Source organism: Ambystoma mexicanum, chromosome 5p (genome assembly GCF_040938575.1).
Source record: "Ambystoma mexicanum isolate Mex_15411 chromosome 5p, UKY_AmexF1_1, whole genome shotgun sequence".
NCBI lineage: Eukaryota > Metazoa > Chordata > Amphibia > Caudata > Ambystomatidae > Ambystoma > Ambystoma mexicanum.
The window spans coordinates 655,419,500-655,441,381 of NC_090930.1; the positions used below are offsets into that span (position 1 = coordinate 655,419,500).

Consider the following 21,882-nt stretch of genomic DNA (forward strand, 5'->3'; position numbering starts at 1 on the left):
GGTGGCCTTCTAGTGGGGCAGCAGAAAGAGGTAGGAGCAGGTGGCGTTGGCAACCTCCTCTATTAGTCCGGACAGTTTAAACAGTTTCTCCAAGTTCAGTTTCACAGCCAGTCCAGGGTTGAGGTATCTGTGATGATTCATGGGATCTCGTCACTTCACCCCAGAGGGGAGCCCTTCTCTGTGAGGCTAGGGAGGTGACCTGCTACGCAACATTCCCCCTAGGTGTGGCGTTAAGCGGGACCTCGCAGGGAGAGACTCCACTCTTGGGAATAGGGACTCCCATTCAGTGAAGGAACTCCCTAACCCTCTATCCTATGAGAACTTTAGGTCATCACTACCTCAAGAACTCCAACGTGAACAGACAACTGTTTTCTATTGTAACGCCTCTTCCCTTACCCCATTAAAAACCACAACCACTGAGAAGAGGGAGAGTGAAGGAAACATGAAGAGTGCCAACAGGTTGGATCCACTCATATGAGGAAGAAGAAGAATGAAGCAGTAATAACAATCACTCCTCCATTGGAAACATACATCACTGGGAAGAGGTGGAGCCACAAAGTCATAGAGAAAACTTCATGGAGACTGAGGAAGGACAATGATCCTTTGCGGGGCAGGACCCAGCCAGATAGTATAAATATTAAACAAGGACTTGCAGAAGAAGGAAGCCGATACCAAGCAGGTGTAGCCCGTAAGCTCAAACCTGCAGGCGTGAAACCCATGGAACCAGGCTGGTCTTCAGTCGAGAGGATGTGGTGAAGCAAAAGCAGCAGCAGTCCAAGAGCCAGCAGCGAGTTGACTCACATGGAGAACTACACAATCCCAGTGGTGGCGTGACCGTGAGGAGGTGAGCCATGTGGTCAGCAAGCGACACTGAGATCTCAGAGCACCGAATGTTGGAGAGAAACCCTGGAAGCGTTTACCAGCACAGAGGCAACCCGTGACCCCAGGAAGAACCAGTGACACCAACCTGTGAAGACAAAGGTAATGGGAGGGGCAGGAGACCCGGTAGGGGACATCGGCATAGAGAAGGCAATAGCGAAGGTCAGTAATTGGGAAAACATTGCAGCAAGTCGAGAATACTATGGGATTCATAAGCTTGGAAACCAGTTAAGGAAATCAAGACTACTACGGGAGACATCTCCCTCGTCCCTGTAGTAGTGAAGTAACTAAAGTCAATAAAGAGGACTACGGGAGGAGACTGACGTACAGGATGTATTGGAGATTGCTATATAGTTTTATTAAAGGTCAAAATGAAGAGAAAACCTACCTTTCCCTATGTTTTGAGGGGATTTCCTGCCTCAACTAAAAGAGCTAATGGGACTGTCAGGATGTTGTTGCAATTTATGAGTCCACCGTCCTCCGTCCCTTACACTTCTAACTAAACTATAGAGGTAGCAGAACTTCTTGGTCTGGAAGAATGGCTCCCTTCTTCTGGAAAACGCATTGCAGTTCCAATTATTAGTTGGGATGTTTACTTGAGGGAATGACTCCCTTTCCCAGGTCTCAATCCCTTTCCAAGGTACAAAACAAAGTTCCAGGATGTAATGCTGAAAGCAGTAAAGTTCCAGTTCAAACATCAACCTTCCTTATTGCCCATAGTTATTTCTTCACTATTGGGTTCCTAGAGAGTGCCTCCCTTCTCCAGGTGTCTGGCTGTTAGTGGTTTTCCTTACACAAACCCAGGTGGAAGTACTTCCTTCCCCTCGACTCTCTATTAACTTGGCTTCACGATTTCACAATGCCAGGGGAATGACTCCCGTTCCCTGGCCTTTTCCCATGCTTAGTGCTCACACACTCCTGGGTTTACCTTCACAACACACAACATCGGGGGGAATAACACCCTTCCCCTGGTCCCTCTTGGCTTTACTTTTACAGTTCACAGTGCCAGCAGGAATGTCTCCCTTCCCCTCGCCTTTCTCACTCATATATATATATATATATATATATATATATATATATATATATATATATATATATATATATATATATATACACATACTTGGTGGTGCAGGTCCCGGTCCCAGATTCCTTTAGTCTTCGTCTGGGCTGACTCGGTTCACTCACCTGATAGGTACTTCCGCAAAGAAAGGAGTTCGTGAGGATTTCCTCCTCAAGTTGCAGGTTCCCAGCCCTGTTTTCTTCTCTGTACTGTGTTCCTAAAATACCTGGTTTACTCTGCGGCCAGGTACTACCATATGACCAATTTCTTAAAAGATTCTCCTTTGGGGGGCGTGGCCTTGCGGGAACCTAATGGAGGTCTAATCTCCGAGGCTCTGCAGCCCTGCGAAGCGAGTCAGCCTGCTGGTTGCCGTAAAAACTGCTATGAAGCCCTGATCTCAATGAATTTAGGAATTGGAACCTGTTTCCTAGCGGGGGATGTTGTCCGTACCCCTCTGGGAGGCCCCAGTCCCACAGAATTCGGCCTGTCCGATTGAGGGCCAACCTGGCGACCGAAAAGAAAATGGCCGCTGCGACCCAGAGCGGCATCAGAATTAGTGAGCCGAAGTGAGGGACAAGCAGGCACAGATCCTGAAAGAACCTCGGTCGGGGCAAGCCTGTTAGCCGGCACGGCTCCGATCATCCTCCACAGTTCACAGCATGGCCGGGATGTCAGAGGCGGACAGTATCGTTTATAACCCCCGCCAAGAATGCAGGTATGCACAGAGCGCAGGGCACTTGAAGGCGTAGGAGCTCTCGCTCTCCCTCATTCTGGTCAGGGGAGAGGAGCGATCCGCTGGGGCTGCGACGCACGCCTAGCACACATTGACTTCATTAAAAGGGGGATAATTAAGCTTGGCAGCTCGAGCCCTCTAAGATTGGATATTGCAACACCCAAGCCATAAGGAATTGCAGGTGGCGGGCTGGTAAAGCAGCCTCTAATGCCCCATACAGGATAAAAGCAGCACCTGGGACTAACCGGCAGGGAATTGTCCCTAAGCTCACAGACCACACAGATCTGCACCACCTCAGGCAATCCAGGATAAAGAGCATTAATACGTTCACCCTTGGGAAGCCTTAGGGGGGGAGTGAAACCCAAACTTCCAGCGGTCCAGTAGAAAATAGCCCAGAATCCAAAGAAAATAAGAGAGTGAACAGATACCCCCAGCAAAGATAAACTGCACAGAGGGTCTCCTCAGGAGCCCAAGACACACTGAGCAATTATTCTAAGCGCTCTCCCTAGTGGATAGCTCAAAACTGGTATATGTCAAGTGTCAACAATATCAGAGAAGCCCTTCACTACACCTCAGAAAGGAAGACCTTGGTGCACCCAGCCCCCCCACCCGCGACCCCCCGCTAAGAAATCTCACTTATGGGCAGGATGAAGACAGGCAAAACTAAGGAGAAAACGGGGACATCCATCAGGGATATGCTCCAACAACCAAAGCCACCACCAAAGCTATCACCGGCGCTGGAAGAGGAAGCCCAGCCTGCCACTAAAGGGGACATCTTGTGCTTATTCCAGTCTCTGCAAAAAGAAAATTAATCTAAATGTGACGACTTGGAAACAGCCTTCTGTGAACAAACCCAGTCTCATGATCAACTCTAACAAAGGGGGCCGGAGCACTGGAATCATACCGGCGCATGGCGGAAGACAAGCAAGAGGTTGCCGAAAATCATTCCCGAAGGAACAATATATGAATAAGGGGAGTGCCAAGAGATATCCTAGATCGCAACCTGTAAGGGTACGTTCAAGATCTATTTCAAGATATACTCAGTGACGATACGGCAGACCTTACACTGGACTGTACACATAGAGTGTTCTCCAATTTTCAGACGAAACAAAATCTCATCCCGGATGTCCTAGTGTGGGTCCACTTTTTCAAGACCAAAGACCTCATCTTTCAAAAGGCTGGAGCGATGGGTGACCTATTATTCCGAGGATCGACTTTACAGCTGTTCCAAGATCTCTCCCAGGGAACAATACATTGTCGCAGACAAATGAGGCCATTGACCATTTGGCTTTCAGAGAATGGGATTCGCAACAAATGGGGCTATCCATTCCGGATCATGTTCCAAATGGAAGGGTCCCAACACCAGTTTGCATCTCACAAGGCAGCGGTAGAAACTCTGAAGATTCCAGAAACGGACATACACCTACCAGATGAACCGACTTCAGAAGCCTCGGCACCTCCATGGTTACAACCAAAGTCAAGGAAGAGCAGGGGCAGAGACCGTAGGAGACCTTTGATGGACAAAAGAGAAAGGAGCAGAGACGAAGAAGCACCAGAGTGAACGACGGGCTTGTTGACCTAACTCAATTTAGCTCCCTCAGGAGCTACACTGTGTCTTTGGGGGTTCAAGTACTCTGCAACTATGCTACCAAGGAGCTGTATATCAATGGAAATAATTGTAACGGCAGCAGCAGGTTGATTATTTTGGCAACCATTCATACTCATGGAGGCAATAGGAACGTGTGCCCTTATTCAAGCATTGAGCTTGATGCTTACCCCACACAGGGTTATTTTTATTTTAGTTTTGTCTTTTTATTATTCTCTTTTCCTTTTTTGTTGTGTGGTAATACATCCAGATAAATAGCAGGAAGTCTCAGTTACCAAAGAGTTGGAATGTTGTGCAATATCCTAGTGAGCGTCGCTGGTGTAACAGGGCCATGGGAATGCACTTTTTTATTTTATCTGAGCTAATAGCCCCCAATAGTTGGAATAGCTTGCAAGACATGCCTGGCATGGTTATTGACGATGGCTGATATAATAATTGTATCTTTAAATGTCCAGGGACTTAACTCAACGAGGAAAAGGAAAGGAGTCCTCTCTAAATTAATCGAGCTCAAGGCGGACATTGCTCTTCTTCAAGAGACTCATTAGTTGAGCTGAGATGAGATTAGGATAAGATCATGCTGGTTCCCACATCAGTACTTTGCTTCCTCGGCTACTAAGAAAGCCGGGGTGGCTATCTTAATAGTGAAATCCCTACACTTTGAACGTGTGAAAGTGGTAAAGGAAGCCATGGGCAGATATATAGGGGTTGTTTTGCGCATAGCGGGAAAAGACCTTACAGTAGTATCAGTGTATTGCCCCAATCAACAACAAGCTCAGTTCTATACGGACCTCTTTCCTCAAATAGCACAACTCCAACCAGGGCAGCTGGTAATGGAAGGGGACTTCAACTTGGTACTTGATGGTGGTATGGATAGATCGAGCCCAGAGTCCTTAGCTGAATCGACGAGAGCGCCCCCCCCCCCCCTCAAACGGGCAATGGCCGACTTGAACCTGATCGATGTGCATCGCACCTATTCCAGAATGGATTATTTCCTGCTATCTCATTCCCTATTGGCCGGGATCTCGGCAGCCACTATAGAAGTAGCTTTAGTATCAGATAATTCCCCTATCACAATACATTTAGAGGGATACGGCCTGGATGGCAGGAAGTTCACGGGATGGAGACTGAATGATTCAATACTTACAGACCCAGTCATATGTTGTAATATTACTGTCATGATCTCTGCTTCCAAAAGGTCAGGGTTTTCCCAACTCCCTTGGAAGCAGATCCATAACCCAGGTTCCGAGGGCCAACCAGTCCCAATTGGGACCTTTTGGACCCAGTCCTGGCGCCAGTGGCACCAGGCTCATAAATATGCCCAGTCCCAGCGCTGGAAGCGCCAGGCTCATAATGCTTGGGTGGACTTACCTGCAGCAGACCATGCTGCTTACTTGCCTGCCAGCTGAGCCTCTGATCCTCTTCTGTTTGGAACTACTTTTCCTGTTGGGTGGGGCAGGAGCCACTCCCTAGATTCAGAACACTGGAACTCTTCTGGAAAGCAGGAACTCTTTTCTTACCTAGGCGTGGCTGTGGAAGGAGACACCTAAGCACTACAGGAGGCTATTTAAACCACACCCGGTGGATGAATCTTGCTTTGCGTTATTCTGCATCCTCTGCAGCAGAACGCTCATCGTGTCTTCTGCATCTGATCCTGGGCCTAAGGAAAAAGGCTTACCATCCTGAATCCAGTCTTCAGCAACACCTATAAAGACAAGAAAGAACAGGTTAGCATTACGGTCTTCAGTGACAGCTCTTTACTTACCTGGTCCATCGGCTGTCACCAACGCCTCGCGGTGCATTCCGGCATCTGAAGGACAAAGGCTTACCTACTCTTCGTGCGCTCCGGAGGTCTTCACACTGCATTCCGGCATCTGAAAGACAAAAGCTTACCAACTCTTCGCACGCTCCGGAGGCCTTCGGCGCTGCATCCCGCATCTGAAAGACAAAACAAGGTGCGTTTAAAGACATTGGGGAACTTTAATACTCACGTGCCATTACTCCTTTCCACATCTAACCCAGTGGGTATTCCGGCACCCGGCAGCCGCTCCGAACTTGTACCTGCAAAATGAAAAGACAGTTAGAGCGCATCGTGAAGCAGGCAACAAGCGCTTACTTACGTGCTTCCAGGCGCTTCTATTCATCACACGGGCTCCATCTTCAACTCACTTCAGCCCGTCATCCGACATCGCCGGAACCCTGCAAAACAAGAAACATCATTACTAAAGACTTTAAAGACATTAGAGTTACTCGAAACTTACCGTTCGTGCAGTAAACGACGGACAGCAGTCCTCTGAAGTCAAGAGGCCTGCTCCCCTTATCCAGTGAAGAAACTGGTTACAGCACCCTGCCCCGAGGCAGATGGAGAGCACGGCGTTCACTTACCTAAGGTGAGAGCGTTAACCTTTGGGGTTCTACAGGAGAAGAGAAAGGGAAGAAGAGAGAGACATTCAATAACCCAGTTCCTTAATCCCATATTTTCTATCTGCAGACATCTCACCCTTCAAGTCAGACATACAGTGCACAGAGGTCCAGCCCAAAGAGCCAGCCGTGTGTTGCACATCACCTTTGAAGATACGGTATACGCCCAGTCAAGACCGGCGCCTCTACGGGAATCAGGTGAGCGTTACATTATCTCTTGTTTCGTGGTGTTGAAGTGGACCCGAGTGATCATATCTGGTGGGGCATTTAGTTAAGTCCCCGGAAGCCCAGTCTGTGCATACGATCCAGCAGTAGCTGTGATTTGTCAATGTCGGGCAAAAGGGCTTGGAAGAAGTCTCCTATGTATTCTGGAAGGGCACGATTAGATATGGAGAATGGCACTCCATTAATACGTAGGTTATTCCTACGAGCTCTATTCTCCATGTCCTCCTGTTTCCTTTCCAGAGCTTCACCTTTCTTTTCCATTTAAGGCATTCTCTGTTGCAGGTCAGCTAGCACTGTAGAGTGGTCCAGGAGTTGGTCATCTGTTCCCCCCAGCCTCTGCTAGTGCCTCCACTAGCCTCTGGTGCAGTCTGGTTGAAATTTCAGCCATACATTTACCGAACTCAGCCTTCATATCCATGGCAAAAGCCTGCATATCTACTTTTGTTGCCAACTGGGTTGCTGAGTGGTCTGGGGATTGAGGAACTGCCTTCCCCGCCTCTGCTCTTTTCCCCTTCTCTGCAGGCATCATCGATATGGATATGTCCATGTTTTTCCTGCCTTTTGGATGCGTAGACATATCGTGTCTGTGGCCCGGATCTTCCTTCCTTACTAAAAGGAGCTCGCCAAGTTAGATGAGATGGAATTTGTGAGGTACGGCAGTCTCCAGCTTTAAGCTGAGCACCAGGTGTCCATCTGACACGACTCTGTGTGCCCCTGCCCCGCTCCACGTCCCAGGTCCTCGGTTAACTTTGCGCTCCACGGCTCTGCCACCCCCGTGGAGCCTGGGGCTATTGATAGCCTCTATCTGGATGGAGATGTCCCGCCCCGGGCCAGTATGCCCCTTGCTTTCCTCCTGAGCCAGGGATGCCGGGAGGCGTAGCCAATCACTTGCTAGGTTGCTGGGTTGCCTCTCCCTCCACACCGGCTGGATTGCAGGGGGGGTGCAGGACGAGAGCTCCCAATCTCCGATTCAGTCAAAAAGCTTCCCTTCTGCGAGCTGGCTGGGTGATTGCTGGCCCGGGAGTGATTGTAAAGCGACGCCACCATCTTGGGGACACTCTGTCGGCTGCAGGGTGACTTGGCTCCTGGACTTACGCCTTCCTCACGGCTCATGCCTGCCTCACGGCTCATGTTGAGGGTCACTGCTTCATTCCTTTTCTGAGGTTGGCAGGAAGAAAATCCACGTATTATCCCGCTTCGTGCCCAGGCTTCATGCGGAGGCCATCAGCAGCGCGAACACATCGCTGGCGCTGCTAGCAACATCCCCAGGCTAATTTGTTTCAATGGGTAGTTCTTTAGCTTCACTGGGCTTGTGGGGGAGGGGCCAGATGACATAAACCAATCCCTAGGCCCAATCTGAGCCCCCAGAGGAGCGCCCACTTAGAGAACTTGTTGACTCACAGACCTTAATATAAAAAGGGGACACATGCAGAGGATAGTGTGGGCGTATGGAGGCGCTTGGAGTGAGTGAAACAAGGTAGAGCAGAGAGAAGAGAACACAGCAGGGAGTGGTATATGTACAAGGAGGGAGAGAGCAGGATGGGGGAGGAGAGGAGAATTTGGGAGGAGGAAGCCAATGAAAAAGGGGCCATCAGAAGGAAGGACTTCAGAAAAAGCTAGGATGAGGAAGGCAAAGATAAGGTAATCAACAAGAGGAAGGAGCAAAGCACAAGCAGGAAGAGGGAAGCATTGGCAAAGGGAGAGTCAAGAGGAAGGAGTGAAGCCAACTGGTGAGAGGAGACAAAGAGGAGTGGAGAAGTTACTGTCAGGAGTGAGTGGAGAAGAGAAAATGGTAGAAACACAGGAAGCCCCAACATTGACCAAGCCAAAAAAGCCAAAGGATGGAGGAGTCCTGAGGTGAAGGTGGAACCACCTGTAAGAATACAAGGGCTGAAAGAGTTAAGAAAAACAAGAGGTGTTGGCTGGAAGGTTTAGCATTAATCTTAACCTGAGAGGAGTCGTGGCCAAGATGGTGTCGGTGTAGCAGCAAAGGACTGCTGCTCCAACACCATACCTCCTAACTACATTCTTAAAGTGCATCGACCTACCTATGATTGCCTTAGCTCGGGTGCCTTGGGCCACTGCATCTGGTTGGTTCCCAAGTGCGGTCTCCCATGATGCCCTAAAGGAAGAACAGGATCTTGCTGCAGACCTCTTGGTGCACCGAAGGCTGCTCTCCTCTTAGACTGCCTACCTGCGATTGCCTCAGTTCATGTGCTGTGTTCTGCGTTGTCTGGTTTGCTCCCAGCTGCAGTCTCCCGAGGTGCCCAAAAAGTAAAGCAGTGGCCTGCTGCAGACTGTGTGGTGCGCCAAAGTCTCCTGGGATACTCAGGTTCGGCTGAGACTGCATTGTGCCACCAGCTGGGGGCCAGCCTGCTGATCGGTTCCTTTCACAGCACTTCAAATGGGAGCTGCGACTCGGAGGCCGCGTTGGTAGTACCAGGCTATGGACGCTCAGGTCCACTCTTCAGTGTGAGGTATGTCCCCGGATCATTCTCATTCTCCATTAGGCTCTGTTACGGGAGCGGAGCCAACATCCATTTTAATGGCGGTATACAATACAACTTAAAAAGAGGAATACACAGATAAAGCGGCAGCCAACACAAATAAAATGGCAGCCATCTTTCATTATGCATAAACACATTCAGTTTAATAACTAACACCATCCGCAAAACTAGCACTCCCTCACATCTAAGAATTAAGTTGTACTACAAATGCCCAGGTGCAAATATAACAAACGGTTCATAATAAAAGGGCACCCATACGCCATACAGCAATTTTTTACATATGGGAGCGCCACATTGCATATAGGTATGAAAGCTGCAGCCCTGCAAATGCCAACAATATAAATAGTGACACCTGCGACTGCCAGTCCCTCAAATAATGACCTCAAACTGTTCATTATAGAGAGCAAAAAGAAGATCTTTAATAACCAGATTAACTCACTATCATAACATCGATATCATCTGGCAAGAAGTGGAAAAAGTTTGTGAAAGAGCGACTGCAGTGGAACAGCAAGTATTGCTAGTAGAAGATACACTCGCCACTACTACCCAAAACATCACAACAGTACAAGAGCAATATGCTGCACAGCAGCATAAAGTTACAGGCGTGGAAGACCGATCCAGACGCAATAACGTTCCTCTACTCGGCTTAGCTGAGGGCACTGAAAAGGGCAGAATGGAAACATTTCTAGAATATCTTTTACCTGATCTGCTTGATGCTGTAGAATTACATGGTTTAGTCATAGATTGAGTTCACGAAGTACCGGCGCAGCACCCTGACCCCAGCGCACCTCTAAGAGCTGTGATTATAAAATGTGTTCTTATACCGAGACAAGGTAAAGATCCTGTCTGCAGCAATAGACCATGGAGACATCATGTATAATGCTACCAGAATATCTCTATACCCGGATTACAGCTTTGCGATGCAGAAACAAAGGCAGACCTATAACAGGGCAAAAGAAATGCTTTGAGGTAGCAATCTAAAATATGCACTGCTACCACCTGCACGATTACCGATAGACTTTGATGGGAAAATAAATGTCTTCACGGATCTATGTGCATCTGCGCAATTTATTGAGACTCTTCCAAACAACATTAATTAAATGAAAATAAGATTGGGAATAGCTGTGCAATGCAGTCGCTTCGATATACAAAATGTGTTTGTGTGCGTGTCAGTTTATAAACACTTGACTGCGACCGCTATCCATCAGCCTGTCCCCTCCCACCATGCTATAATGCTGCACGTGCTGCAAAACCCATGTGGACAACTCCTATCCAGATCCTCCTGTTACTGTTTATGTCTCTATTTAATGCAACATGGAAAGCTCAGTGTACGACCTCTTCCTCCTCTAATGAGCTATTGCTGCTTTCAAGTTAGGGTATGAAATCAATGGAGGGAAAGAGTTTGTTTGCACCGTTTGTTGCTTGGTTAAATGGAGCAGTATATTTCTGTATCTAAATAATGGACATCTATACTCTATTGACGCTGACCCAGTTAATCATAATGGTAAAATGCAAAAATTAATAGCAACTTTATTTGGAATCTTAGGAGCATTAATGGGTTGATGAAGATGAACAATGTACTTAAGAATACATAGGGTCAAAATAGCTATGCTTCAGAAAACCCATTTGACAAGCATAGAGCATGTCAAGCTCAGTAACAAAATGAAAGGTCAATCATAATATTCGTCCTATGCCCGGGGTTTGGTAGTGTGGTTTGCTCCTGAAGTCCTATTTAAGCTCAAGAAGCAATATACTGATGATACCAGTACGTTTTTTGGTTTGAATGTACACTTAATGGAATAGAATACTTCCTCCTTAATATTTATATGCATGCAATTGATGAGCCCACGTTTTTCACTAAAATAATATCCCACATAATATTAGAATAGATAGACTGCATGATTATCTAGGGAAGTGATTTTAGCTGCATTTTAAACATGCGCTTAGATAGCTCTATGAGCACAGGAAGACCATTAAGTGTTGCTGCAAAAATGTTCCTGCAGATCACAGAAAGATATCCATTATGCGATATATGGAGGGAGCTGCATCTAGAGGAGAAAGGATTTTCATATTGGTCTCGAGTACATAACACGTTCTTGCACATCAATTTGATATTTGTTACTTTCCCGCAGTCCTCAGAATATCTAGATGGATCTTTTTACGAATACTCACCTCTTCAAATTTGCTTTCAAATGGGTAAGATCATCAACACAATATTACATTGGCGTTTTCAACCTTCTGCATTAAGGGATGCAGATTATAAACATATAGTACGTGAAGAAGTAATTGGATTTATTTCCTGTAACAAAGATATGGCCCACTCTAGTGGAGTGCTCTATGAGCCCTTCAAGGTCACCATTCGGGGATTCCTGATCTCAACAACATGAGGTGTGTGCCACAATCTTAATAAGGAGATTCTTAAATTGGAACATAAAGTTCAAATCCATGACCAGTTACATCTTGCAGATAGCATTATCACCAAACAGCTGATGGAGACACAGGTTAGCCTAAACAAAGCTTAAGAAAGTCTCAGCAAATTTAAATACATTGAATTTATTACATTTCAGCATGAATGGGGATAAATTGGGCACAGCACTAGCCTTGACGGTATCAAAAACTAAAGATAGAAAATCAATCACCCACATAGAAATGGAAGATGGGCATTGCATTTCTGAGCCACAAGATATTAATGAAACTTTTTAAAAGGTTTAAGCTAAACTATATACTGAGAGACCCACTCGAAAGTGAGATATTTGGGAAATATTCCTCTGCCATGCTTAACAAACACAGATCTTGCCTTGTTGGACACGCTGATCGATTTTACAAGACGTCCAATGGGCTATATTAAATGTACTGACCACTAAAGCCCCAGGCCCTACCAGCTTACCTGTAGAATTGTAAGCAACATTCAAAGATTTACTGGTCCCACATTAACGTAACATGTACATGGAAGCCTTTGACAGGGAGCTATTGCCATCTTCGCTCAGGGAAGCAATGATTATACTTTTATTAAAACCAGACAAGGCAAGGGACAAACGTGGTTCATATAGACCACTGTCACTTATAGATAACGCTAAAATCTTAAATACAATTCTGGCAGGCAGACTTGCGAAGGCGGCACCTCTGCTGATCACAGAAGATCAGGCAGGGTTCATCTCCAGGAGAAACACCAGCTTTAATTTACAAAGTCTTTTCCTGGTAGTGGATTTGATTAATATTAATTCCAGAAATGTTGCTGTGACTAGTCTGGGAGCAGAGAAAGCATTCGACTTTGTCAACTAGGATTTTATGTATGCTACCCTCCAGAGGTTTGGGGTCAGGCCTGTAGTGCTGCGTTGGATTAAGATGCTTTTTAATAAGCCGGTAGCCAGAGTGAAAACCAATGGTGTAATTTCGAATATGTTCGACATTGTGAGAGGCACCAGTATCAAACTTTCTGATTAATTTGTCTAAATCAGTACTATATCATCTACCAGGCTGAGATCAACTTCCTTCAATGAAAATACCATTGAAGATCACCACAAACTCATTCAGATACCTGGGCGTACGTCTAAATGCTCTCTTCCAGGGAATGTACCATTAATATTTGGAAAGTCTATTAGCTAAATTAAGCAACCAGATCAACTCTTGGAGCACCCTACCGCTATCACTTATTGGGGAAACGTGCCATCGCCAAAATGGTCATAATCCCTTCATTGGTATATTCCGTTGAGGTTATACCCATGATGATTCCAACCACCTTCTTTAAAATGCTGGATACACTACTACTTAAACTAATATGGGGCAAATATAATCCTTGGAATTATCCATTGAAGGTGGAGGGTTGAGAGTACCACATCTTTTGTTATCGTATTGCGCCACACAAATGCAGCATATAGTGTCATCCAGATCTGCCTGGTAAAATGATACTCAAAATGTCAAGTGGCCACTGCATACTGAATATTCTATGGGCTGACAAAAATGCAATCACCAAATTACCCACACCCGTTCCCACCCTCCATAAAATGTTGTCCAGAATGACAGCACACAGGGAGAAATCTCCTGTAACTTCATATAACATGCCATTATGGGGTAATTGTATTTAAAGATCAGATGGGGCACGCTCGTCGTAAACTGTGGGGCACTAAAGGGTGTTTATATGATGATGGTATGATGTTACCTTTTCAAATTTCTGCCAAAAATGAAACATCCCAAGAAATCAATTTTTAATTCGGGCCGCTACAGCGACAACACTCTGCAAAACTTGACCAGACTTCCCTAACCAACGACCTGTACATGGGGTAGTGTTGATGATTACATCTTTGAAGTAAGGTGGGAGGAGGGTCTTCGTACTATACAGATACAGATCACTACTTCTGAATAATGTTCCACCGACATCGAAGAGTAAGTTAAGCTGAGAAAGATCTCGGCATAACACTAGAGGATGATTGCTGGAAAAGAAATTGTCTTCACGTCTAAAAACTGTCCATCAATGCAAGATTGAAACTCATACAATACACATTTTTACACAGGTTATATTTACCTTCAACATGGATACACTGCTTTGCTTCCGAAATTCCTTCCATTTACCCCAGATGCAAATGTGCAAAGCTGTATCTTTAATATGGTTTGGGAATGTGAGCATTTACAATGAGTATGGTGGCAAATAGTGCAATTTCTAACAGACATCAATGAGCTGACATTACCTCTGACCCCAGAAGAACGCCTATCGGACAAGATACCTAAGAAGAGAAGAGGCACTGAAACATCTAAATTAGTTTCACTAGTATTGGTGCGGTTAAAAAGACTTATCAACGTACATTGGAAAAACTTCAACCCTCGAAGTTTTGACAATTGGAAGTAAAATGGTAGACAACCGAAAGAGTCCTACATAACAGGGAATAACTAGTACAGGATCGATTCTACTCAATTTGGGCTCAATTCTTAAATTCGCTTGATTACCCCTCTGATATGATGCCCTGTTGAAACATGATTTATGCATAAAATAAGCTTTAAATATTGTGAAGATTTAAACAATCAGCATATTAAGCTGATAATGTATTAGCTGGGTACACTTAGGAAATTTGATCTGCAGATTCTGACTTCAAATTATTACGCTGCACCCAGTGTTTTTTTATTGTTTATACATTGATAACTAAAGTCATGCTCATGTTTTTTGGCTTTTTGTTCGTTTTTGGTCAACTGCACTGAATCTGCAACTGGACCATTCACCGTTCTCGGCCCAGCCACTCTCCCCTGCACTGCCTCCACGGCAACCCCTGCACTACGGGACTGTGTCTGTATCCATACAGCCCCCCTTCCCAGCACTTGTCTGCACTTACCTCGCACTTGCCACCAGCTGGCCCTTGTTATTTATCCTGTATGCTGTATGCTTATAACCCTGTACTGCACTTTCCCCTCTCCCTTTCCCCCATGCACTTTTCCCTTCCCCTCTACCCTTGCACTTGCGCGATCTGAATGACACCTGGCCTAGTAAGATCGTTGTCTGTCTCCCCTTGTTCCCCCCCCCTGCCTCGTCGCGCCTTGAAACAATTGTGTATAGGCGCGTTACAAATGCCTTATCATATCATATCATATCATGAAGATAAAATAAACATATACAATAAAAATAATCATAACCTGTGGCGTTTTCTTTAGGCAACCCTCCAGACCTTCTTTATTTATCCTGTCAAGCCATGACAGAAATGACAAAAGGGGCAGTCCAGTCTGATCTGCTTTGTCATGTCCCTCCTGCATGAGACCACAAGCAACCCCACGCTTGTTTCAGTTTTGCGGTGGGACCAACCCTGATTTGTATGCAGACTTTCACCTCCTGTAATGGCATGGCAGGCTGAAAAACGATGGCCTGGAGGGTTGTCCAGAGCATTTGCCAGTGGTTATGATTAATTCATAATCTCCCAGTCATCACAGTTGTACTTCCGAAACAGGTAAGAGCATTACTGACCTGGGGCTAAGAGCTAGTGAGGCCCAAACCTTAATGCTCCTCAACCTTCAGACCAAAGTGAAGCTACACGGCTAGACAGTAGCCATAAACCATATCTGGTGGAATTGGCAAGTCCACCAATGACCAAAGAATAGTTGCCATCCAGAGTAAAGACTGAATCGAAGATACAATTCTAAAGTCTTCATTCACAAGACTATGATTGGGAACATCTAGGGAATGGCATCCTGGCAGTTACCTGGAATAACTTACCAGTGCTTTTTATTTTAGGCTGTCGGATGCTGTGACTCCACTGTGGAGACTCCGATATGAAGATCAGTTAGAGGTATGATAGCTGATGGAAAATGTTTCCTACCCTCTGTCTTCTCTCACCCTTATTTAGCCCATCTCCACTTTTAGCGATTTTTAACCAATGTATGCTGCTCCATTTCTGTCCTCTCTTAACTCTTTCATTGCAAAATTCCTGTGGAAGGCTGTTCTTATCCAGTTCATATTATATTTCTCTAGCTTGTGAATCCACTTTTATTGCTGGGATAACCTTAGAAACTTTAGACTCTCTTTTAGGTGAAATATGATGGACAGAAGAAAGTCTTACAGATGTTATCATCTCGGTTTAAGGAAATCAGCAGTGAAGAATCAGCAAATGAACAGTTTTGTTGTCCTCTGCATCCCATTGTGCCTTCGGTAAGTGTTACAGGATAATACTTGTTTGTCAAATGTAATGCAAACAGGAGAACTAACTTTTCTGGCCTCTTAGTACAGTGAAAACTATGCAACGCTATCCATGTATAAAACGGTCTTCCATTCTAGATGTGTAGCATGAGCTTCTGTCCCAATGTAAGACTGAAAGTCCCAACCTCCACTTCTGGTGGGAGTCCCTGAATTTGGGTGATGTTCCATGCTCTGGTTATTGCTACATTTTCCTTAAAGGTCCTCATTTAAGGCTAAATCCGGGTTGCAAATAGCAAACCTGAGAGACAAGAAGTCTTTTTGCATCCGGCCGCCCAGAGGCAAACTGTTTCCCTTTTGAAAATCCCCTCGCACAGCTGACGGTCTTGTCTCTACTAGCTGGTGGCAGCCTTTGTATAGATTCTAGAGGAAAACAGCGAGCTGCTCCCCGGAGTGTTCCTTTCGGGAACCCCAGTTTAAATTCAGTGCAGAGTCCAACGTCTAGACATTGTTCCCATGAGAGTGTGATGTTGGCATATATGGTGTCGCAAGTTGCGCTGAGTGGGGGATCGTAGACAAGATTAAGCTTGGTGTCAAAATAAGGATTTTTTTGATGGGGAAAGGGATATCAATAAAGAAAGTAAGTCTGTTTTTTTTTCAGCACAGACATCTTTTTTTATCCTTCTTGGGTGTTTGAGCCTCACGCCCTTGGTAATTGGAAATGGGTATGAGTAGTATTATGAAAATACAAAAACAAACAAGAGCTAATGGGGCTCATTACAAGTTTGGCAGTATTCTGGTGGTAAATCCACCGGAATACCACCAAATGGAATTACTGCTTCCACCACTTGGTGCAGTGGAATTACCGCCAGATTACAAGTGGTGGTATGGCAGTCTTGGTCCCCATTTATGGAGTCCATAACCACCTTAATTTACTTCCTCCAACGTCCGCCCAAATCTTTCTTCCTCTGATGGTCTGCCTCCTCCACTCTCCCAACAACCCCCCCGATGACAACTTTGTTACTCCAACTTCAGCCAGCCTCTCCTTCCAACCTCCACTTCTCTCCTCCTCCTCTTCTCTTAGTACTCCTTTCTCTCTCTGCTCTCCACCAAACTCCTTTCTTCAACTCCTACTTGAACATCTGAAACTTCCTCAAAGGGAAGGTGTTTCTTACACTCTAGTTTCCTCTCCTTTTGGATGGTGCTTGTCAATAGAGGTTACAACTGCTTGGTGTGGGTGACCGGTCCCTTGATTGGACCATCTGCCTAGGGACATGTTGGATGAGGGCATATGGCCTAATTTTACTTAAGGGCCAGCTGCTATTTTGGATTACATTAGGGCCCTTGATCTGCTAGAGTCCGCCCTCCTCTGTGTCCCGCTAGCTTCCAGCCATGTGACTTTGTGCCCTGGGAGACCTCTGGTTGGTAAGCTGGGAATACAGTGCTTTGGTCACAGGGAATTAATGCATTTTTAATTCTCCTGCAACACAAGCATTTGTTGGATAGAACTGTTTGGGTGTTTGCTTTCATGCACAATTACTTCTTTGAGCTGACTGCAGAGTTCGAAAATATTGGTTCCAGATTCTCTCGGCAGAGGTGCCCAAGGAATCATTGTATCGATGGCCACTGTATTGGATTCCCGTGAATGAAATTCTTTTCCCTTAAAAAGGGAACTCTGGATTTGGATGCAGCTCTTTTGGGTCTCGTTTGCTCTCTTTCTCTTGGTGGTCAAGGGAGTTTGGGAGAGTGTTAAGACTCATGTGGCCACCTCCTTGGTCGACATGGGTGTCTGTAAGAGCAGTGAAAGCATATGTTATCCTGTGACTGCCCCCTACCATAGAGTGGGGACCCATTGTGGGTGGTCTGGGAATCTCCACGTATACTTCCACTGGGTCCTGCATCCACTAGGTCATGGATGCCTCTGGCCCCTTTGATCACCACACTGTCAGTCCCCAAGGTTTGCCAAGGCTGTGGATGAAACAGATGGAATTTCTTTGTAAAAGCTCTGGAAAAAGACTGCAGAAGTTGAATATGGAACACCCCACCAGCCAGTGAGTGGAGCCCCAAAATATGGAGCCCTCGCAGTTGTGATGCAGGTGCGCAGGATATACGTAGCACGCTTTGCTTTGTCCACACTTCCGTGCTTATAAGAACCGAGGTACGGACCCTCTGCAGCAAAGCCCTTGCAGAACAAGGCCGCAGTGTTGAGTGACACAGGTGCGCAGGAGATGCTTCCCGACTATACGTAGCACGCTTCGCTACGTCCACGCTTCCATGCCTATAACAACCGAGATACGGACCTTCTCCGGCAAAGCCCTTGCAGGACAAGGCTGCGGGTGTTTAGCGGTGCAGGTGTTTGGCAGCGATGGGGTTGCGGCGTATGAAGCGTGTGTCAGTTGAGACTTTCGCCGCTACTTTCTCTCCTCCTTCTGCACCTTTGGCTGACTCACATCCTGACACAGCCCTATCTAACCTTCATCTTTTTATCTCTAACACTCTTGATGTACTTGCCCCTGTCATGAGGATCCGCTTGAAGCCCAAATCCAAGTGCAACTCTTGATACGACTCTGACGTTGTCACCGCAAGTGCAGGGTGGCTAAGAGTAAGTGGAGGGCATCGGGTGCACCCTCCGACGAACTGGCCTACCGCCTACTCCAAAGGCAATACAGACTCTCTATCCTCGCCAAGAAGAGAGCTCACATCCAAGCCAGCGTCTCTGCAGCATCTAACAACTCGGCAGAACTCTTCAGAATCTGCAAGGAGCAGGCCAATCCTACTGCAGTCTCTACCTCTCCTGTTCCCTCCCAGGCCCTCTGTACGACCTTGGCTTTCATTTCATCACTAAAACTCAGGACATCCTGTCCACCCTCTGTTCCTCTTCCTCCTCCTCCTCCACTCCTGGCCCGCCTCAGGCCGTCTCTCCTCCTCCCTTCTCTTCCTTTTCCTTGTGCACCCCAGACAATGTTTCTAGACCAGTCCGATCTATGAAAGTCTAGTCAAAACAGTTTCTCCCCTGTTCATCCAGAACCATCAAGGACCACATTGACACACTTGCTCCAGCCTTAGCTGATTTCTGCAATTACTTGTTTGCCACTGGAACCTTCCCCTCCCCCCTTAAGCACTCCCTTGTGCACCCCCTCCTAAAGAAGCCCCCTGCTGATCCTTCCTCTCTGGCTAACTTTCGCCCGATCTCCATCACTCCTTTCCTGGACAAACTCTTGGACTAGCTGGCCATCTCCTAACTTTATCTGCACACTGAATCTGTTGGTTGTCTCCACGGCCACCAGTCTGGCTGCAGAAGCACAGAAACTGCTCTCCTGAACACCCGTGAAGACCTGCTCTCTAACCTTGATTCTAACCTTCCTTCTGTCCTCATTCTCCTCGATCCTTCTTCTTCTTTTGATACTGTCAAGCATGCCATCCTGCTCAATCGCCTCTGTGACAACCTGGGTATCACTCATCAGGCCCTGGCCTGGCTGACCTCCTTTCTCGCTGAATAACTCTCTCAGGTCTAACTGGGGTCTTGCCTCTCTTCTAACTCTCTCTCTCTCTACCTGTGGTGTTCCCCAAGGGACTAACCTTTCTCCGTGGCTTTTCAACCAATACCTGGCACCTCTTGCCCACTGCATCGCTGCTTTCTGCTCCAACTTTCAGTGTTATGCAGATGACACCCAGCTCTCTTTAAGGCTCCCCTCGGCCACCTCTTCTCCATCTCTCATTCCAGATTGTCTGACCGCAATTCAGGATTAGTGTGCTGCCAATGATCTCTGCCTTAATGCCAGTAAGACTGAGATCATCCTCATCGGAACACCAGCTCCCTCCTGCCTCTCTCTGGCTGCCCACTCGGGCCCTCTTCCTGCTCCTACCTGTGAGGCTTAGAACCTTCGGGTCATTTTCGACTCCACCCTCTTCTTCTCTCCTCACATCTCTAAGAAGTCGAACTATCAGCTGCACCTCCTCAGAGGTATTCTTCCTTTCCTCACTTTCCCCCAGAAGCGGACTGTCTCCAGAGATCTGGTCCTCTCTAGGCTGGACTACTGCAACAGCCTCTTTCTAAATCTTCCTACCTCTGCTCTCCGACCTCTACAACTTATCCAGAACAGGACTGCAAGACTTGTCCTTGGCTTCAAGCCCAGGGATCGTATCTCTCCAGCTCTGAAATCTCTTCATTGGTTCCCAGTGGTGGCAAGGATCAAGTTCAAGTCCCTCTGCATCATCCACAAGGCTTTCTGGGGCCTGGGACTGCACTACCTCCAACTCTCTCTTCCTGAACATCTCCCTTCTCGAGCTCTCTGAATATCCTCCTCCAACTCTCTAAGGGTCAGTCGCTTTTCCAAGCAGATGGTTGGTGGCAGATCTCTATCTTTGGCTGGGGCCTCCGTCTGGAACAGCCTCCCTGTCTCTCTTAATCTTGAGCAGAACCACCTCTGGTTCCGGAAGCAACTCAAGACCTTCCACTTTGTTTCGGCTTTCTCTCTTCCTTTCCCCTGTTGATGTCCCAACTGCTCCACGCACTGGTCACCTGGCCAACCTCTGAACTTGGGCCCATGCTCCTGCTTGTCCAGTTGCACTTCGCACTGCCTCTTGGCTCCCCCAGCACTTGTGGCCTGTGTCTGCAACCCTACAGTCCCTTCTCTCTGCACTTATTAGCCACCCATTGGCTGCACTTTCTGATTTACCCTCACTGAGCCCGCCTCTGGCTGCACTTTTGAGTTACCTGCACTTCTGCCTCCCTCACTCCCTCCCCTTAGCCCCTCAGCACTTTTCCACTTGCCTGCACTTGCATGATCTGAATGACACAAGGCCTTGTAAGATCGTAGTTTTGTCATGCCTCTGTTTCCCCTCCTTGTCTTGTCGCGCCTAGAAGCACTTGTGTACAGGCGTGTTATAAATGACATGACATATATCATATTATGGATGATTTCAACTCTGCGTTTCAGAGTTCAGTAAGCATCTGTTACAATTTTCTATTTAATCCAGAGGTCTGCAATCTTGCCTAGTTGAAACTGAGGATGTATCCCAGGGCACAGAAGAAGACACCCAATGAAGAGCAATCAAGAGAAAGCAGTCCGGGTCCCTGCACTCTTCCAAAGATTGTCCAGATGCTGAATCTTTGTCCAGTGTCTGCATTTACTGGATATCTATCAATGAGTAGGAACTGAGAACGCTGCTAGCCATTCCCTTTATATAGCCGGATCAGCTGAGTTGCAAGTCTCAAATCATGTGCTCTTTGGAAGCCTTGAATGACCTGGTCGCTACACTGACCTGACGGTGAAGATGTGAGAGCTGTTCTAAAACTCTTGTATAAAACATACAGTCACAAAACCTTACTCAAGGTAGAGCCTGCAAGGATCTGCCCTCTGACAGACCTATGACAAATTTTCAAATTCTTCCTTTTTTTTAAAATCTGTTCTTTTCTAATTTTCCTTCTTTTCAGCAATTTCTTCCCTTCATGGGGGAGTGTTCCAATACCTTTTGTGAGGTATTGGAATGAGATGCGGACACAGTGTGTTCATAGTTTTGGCCATTAGCTGATGAACCTGGTGTTGCCCGGGCTTTAATTCCCTCATAGGTACAGGTAACTGCAAAATGTGGTGCAGATGGTGAAACGGTGTGGCATTGTAGAAGGAACAACACTTCGCCAAGCCACAGACCCACAAACCAATTTGGACTTTTGCTGACATACAGGGAAACCGGTGGGTTGTGCAGATGTCATGTAGCCAGTAATGTCTGGAGAGTCCTAATAGGTGACTGGGCAAAGTCTTGTGCAGATTGGTGAAACGGTTTGGAATTGCATAGGGACATACACAAAGCCACACACCAAGAGACTTTTGCTGAAATCCA

General features: G+C 46.6%; 1 protein-coding gene across 9 annotated transcripts in view; it reads left to right on the forward strand.

The window, feature by feature from the left end:
* The window catches only part of TRMT2B (tRNA methyltransferase 2 homolog B), a 584,889-nt gene that overhangs the window by 60,549 nt on the left and 502,458 nt on the right, over positions 1-21,882 (forward strand). For 8 of the 9 annotated variants that reach the window (XM_069613012.1, XM_069613010.1, XM_069613015.1 and 5 more), the window contains 2 exons: positions 15,640-15,694; positions 15,934-16,053. In XM_069613012.1, the coding sequence (XP_069469113.1) occupies positions 15,640-15,694; positions 15,934-16,053 (175 nt within the window). Of the gene's footprint in view, positions 1-15,639; positions 15,695-15,921; positions 16,054-21,882 lie in introns of those variants that run through there. The other variant, XM_069613016.1, reaches the window with a different exon arrangement.